The sequence below is a fragment of the Mytilus edulis genome, chromosome 1, assembly GCF_963676685.1.
Source record: "Mytilus edulis chromosome 1, xbMytEdul2.2, whole genome shotgun sequence".
Lineage (NCBI taxonomy): Eukaryota > Metazoa > Mollusca > Bivalvia > Mytilida > Mytilidae > Mytilus > Mytilus edulis.
The window spans coordinates 22,316,015-22,320,348 of NC_092344.1; the positions used below are offsets into that span (position 1 = coordinate 22,316,015).

Here is a 4,334-nt window from a genome sequence, read left to right on the forward strand (position 1 = left end):
CTCCCTCATTAACAGTTATCGGTGTCTGTCGAATCTTTTAAGTATTGATGTTGTTTATGTTGTAAATGAAATGGCCTCCCCAAACTCTATGCATCAGACGTACACGACAAAGGTAACTTAAAATTTGACATACCGTACTATACATTTACAATATAAAGGAACAAGGTAATTTTATTATCGTTAAATCTAAAATTTAATACGAAGTCATTTTTTTTCTATTTCAAAAGTATGTTTAGAATGGGTTTCTCTTCATTTGTGAATCAATGTTTTATCTATGGTGGGACACACGACTTAATGTTGCTATTTTTTGGACTCACAACAAACAAATAATTTGTGACATACCAAGAAGAAATACAAGTCGTAAGTTATTTCACTCTAGTATAATATAACAGCATATTCGCCAGAAGAAAAGTGAACTGATGATAAGAACTGTTATATTTTTTTTCTAGGAATATTGAATAAAACAATTACTGTTTTTTGTTTATGGAAATAAGTAGCTTAATTTACTTAAACAAACTGCTATTCACATCGACCGTAGGATTCAGTGAATATCAGTAATTTTTTTTAAATACTGCAAAACAAAAGTAATTGTATAAAATTTCATCACGAGTGCTTTTGTGAAAAACCAGATACGGAAGTTATTTATCTATTTGCAGCACATATGAAATATTTCCTTTTCTTTTCTCCATCTGACAAAAGACAAGTTTTAACACTTATATTAATGACAATAGCCTAGGTAATTTTTCTGACAGTTACAGAACAGAACTTGACATCTTTCAATACACACTATTTACAGAAGTAGTTCTTGAGGTATTGATCATATACTGTATTAAAATTTAATTTAAGTATTTTAATTTATTTTCGTTATCAGTGCTATCATACTTCTATTATTGTTATAATTAAAAGAGTTTTGTTTTGAATAGATTTGATAGTGTTAATTCAAAATTTGACAAAACGAAATACATATCAATGATACATATCAATGAATTATTTATTATTATTATTATTATTATTATTATTATTATTATTATTATTATTATTATTATTATTATTATTATTATTATTATTATTATTATTATTATTATTATTATTATTATTATTATTTTCGGCAAAAGTTTTATAATCGGTTGTTTTTTCCGTCGTAACTTTTAAAAGAAAATATAACATGGTACTATTACTTTGTTTCTTTGTTAGTTGGCGTTGTTACTACATTGTATTTACCATAAGGGTTTTTTGTGTGATGAATTATCAACTGCAATCTTGTGGAGATAGCGCCAAACATTGAAGAAGCTTTCCAAGATTAATAACAAGAGACAATAAAAATCGCAGGCAAAACACAGGGTTCCATGAAATCATAAATGTTTTGTTTTCTTCGAAAATGATGTGCTGATTTAGGTATAATCAAATGTACAGACCGTTGATATTCTATTTTGACAACTTATTACTTTTATTTTCAGCATCAATATCAACGAATTATGTACAAATATATACAGAACAGTATACTGTTAGTTCTGTTAATTTCGACAACTACCACCCTCTGTTCGAAATGTCCATTTGATTCTTCTTGTGATTGTATTGTGAATGCGTCAACAAATTTAACATCAGCATTATGCTCCAATAGAGGTTTGGATACCCTTCCAAACTTTCGTACGACTGCACGTCTGTTAGAATCGTTTGACGCAAGCCACAATAAGATTGATCAGATACCAAACTACACATTTTCGAACACAAACAATTTACTTCACATGAATTTATCGGACAACAACATTTCAGTACTTTTTTCCGAATCATTTTACGGACTAGAACAATTGATAACTTTGAATCTTGAGCGGAACGGTTTAACGTATACATTTAACACCATTCCACCGACTTGCTTCAAAAATTTATATCATTTGAAATCTCTGTATCTAAAAAACAATATCGGGTTTTATCCGACTGCTCAAAGATATCCAAATTTGTCAGCTTTGTTTGAACTTGAAACTTTAAAAATTGATGGATTACCAAAGGACAGTTTTGAACAACGATTTGAAACACTCAAGGAACTTAAAGTTTTGGATTTGTCTGGTAAAGATTGTGATATCAAAATCGTTAGATCAGAGTTTTTTCTGTCAACGCCAAATCTTCATTATATAGATATATCACATTGTCAAGTAAAAAAGATTTGGAAAAATACATTTAGCGATTTGAAAAATTTAACTTATCTTGATGTTTCTGAAAATGAAGATTTGAAGTTTGCTGGCATTGAAAATGTAACTCACGACTTACAGTTTACAGCTATTAAAATATTCAAATTTAATAAAGTGCATAAAACATTCGAAATGAACACAGAAATTGGTCGTAATACATGGAAAGGTCTTCAACATACAAATATAACAGAGATGCACATGGATAGTAACAGAGTTCAACTTGTCAAGACTGGGGTGCTTTCAATACTGCCTAAAACACTTGATATATTATCAGCCGCTGACAATATGTTTTCGTTTGGAATATACATATTAGAAGCAAAAACCCTAAACATCAGCTTTATAAATGTTTCATATCAGTTTTCCTCACACCAACCCGAGTTAGGGTCTGCGAATGAACCAACTTATAGAATAAACCGCTGGAAAAGAAACCTAAGAGTTGACTTTCCACTTCCGTTTCCAAAGAATCTTCGCATAGCTCACTTTCGGAGAAGTCAATTACAGTATGACATTCCGAGAGTTGAAATTATGAAAAACAATCTAGAATATTTGGATGCCAGCAGTAACCTGCTTGCGCGCTGGAAAGGTCCAACGGTTAATTTTCATCATTTGAAACATTTGAACTTATCGAGTAATTATTGTTCTAACATATCAACGGTTTTCTTCAAAGGAACGGTTAACCTGGAAAAGTTGTATGCACAAAATAATTTGCTTGGGTTTAGCATTCAATTTGATGTAGATGGTCAAATTTTAAAACCGCTCAAAATGTTGCAAATAATTGATTTTTCACAGAATAGAATACCGTTTTTGCCACCCTTATTTTTCGTATTTCTTAAACGGTTGGAAGTGTTAAAGTTATATGATAATCTATTTGAAGATATTGATTTCAGATTGACTCAAATGAAAAACTTATCACTTATTGACCTATCTAGAAATCGTATTCAATTCTTTGGATCTGTGGCAATTGATCAGTTGGAATTAGTTGCGAGCGATCACATGCTGTCATTGAATTTAAGTGAAAATCCGTTTATTTGTTCATGTGCTTCTTTAGAGTTTCTTAAATGGATGACGGAAACCAAAGTTGTTTTACTAAATCGTGAAAACTATTCTTGTAAATATGAAAACGGCACGAAAACATTACTTTTAAACGTAAATAACATTTATAATAAACTAAAAAAAGATTGCTCATCCTACCCTGTAATAATTATTGGAATAACCGGCGCAATATTTGTGTCTGTTTCGATCGTCTGCTTCGGACTATTTTACCGATATCGATGGAAACTACGTTATATCTATTACATGACTAAGAATAGGTTCCGTGGATATGTTCCAGTCATAGATCATGCAAACAAAACTTATCTCTATGACGCTTTTATTTCTTACGCCGAACAAGACTGTGGTTTTGTTCATAACGATGTCATCAAAAATTTAGAAAAAGAAGGCAGTCTGAAGCTTTGTTTACACAAGCGAGATTTTCTCCCAGGAAACGAGATTGCTGCAAATATTACAAGTGCGATTCACAACAGTCGCAAAACTGTTGTAATTCTAAGTCCTCATTACTTAGCTTCTAACTGGTGCAGGTTTGAGTTTAATATGGCAAAAATGGAAAGCATGTACACAAGAGAAAATGAAAATATTCTTTTCATGGTTTTTCTCACTAATATTCCTCCCAGAGAATTGCCTTTGATGATGATGGAATTTATTGATTCCAATTCTTATATAGAATACCCTGATGATGAATTTGGGAACGTCGTATTCTGGCAAAAAATGCTGGAAGCTGTAAGTGCTTGAATTCAATAAAATTACTGAATTGTTTGTGTCATTTGATAATATCTGTTTATGGTAATTTGGCTTACTAAAATACACTGTGACTGTTAACGATACATCATAAGGACTCATGTAAAAATGATAGAGTTTGATGTCTTTATCATATGAGTTGTCGATATACCTATTGATACGGGAGGACAACGTTATCGTCTAATGATGTCTATGATTCTAAACATTATCATCCTAAATTTCGACACAGAGTTAAAAAAATAAAACGGTAAAGGTCAAACGATGTAATAGTAGGGTCATATATGTCATATATTTGATATGTAACGCCATGTTTTCGCAACTTTACAAATGATAAGCAACAAAAAGTCGTAGAAA

General features: G+C 30.9%; 1 protein-coding gene across 1 annotated transcript; it reads left to right on the forward strand.

Moving 5' to 3' along the window:
- The first annotated feature begins 709 nt into the window (after nucleotides 1–709).
- Nucleotides 710–3,998, forward strand: LOC139527613 (toll-like receptor 4). The gene is made up of 2 exons (XM_071323148.1): nucleotides 710–810; nucleotides 1,458–3,998. Exon 2 carries the CDS (start codon nucleotides 1,476–1,478, stop codon nucleotides 3,972–3,974), a length of 2,499 nt encoding a protein of 832 aa, XP_071179249.1. The 5' UTR covers nucleotides 710–810; nucleotides 1,458–1,475; the 3' UTR covers nucleotides 3,975–3,998.
- Nucleotides 3,999–4,334: the final 336 nt, after the last annotated feature.

What these genes read in the sequence shown, in the direction of transcription:
- LOC139527613 (XM_071323148.1), top strand. Translation starts at nt 1,476, where the DNA reads ATGTACAAATATATACAGAACAGTATACTGTTAGTTCTGTTAATTTCG.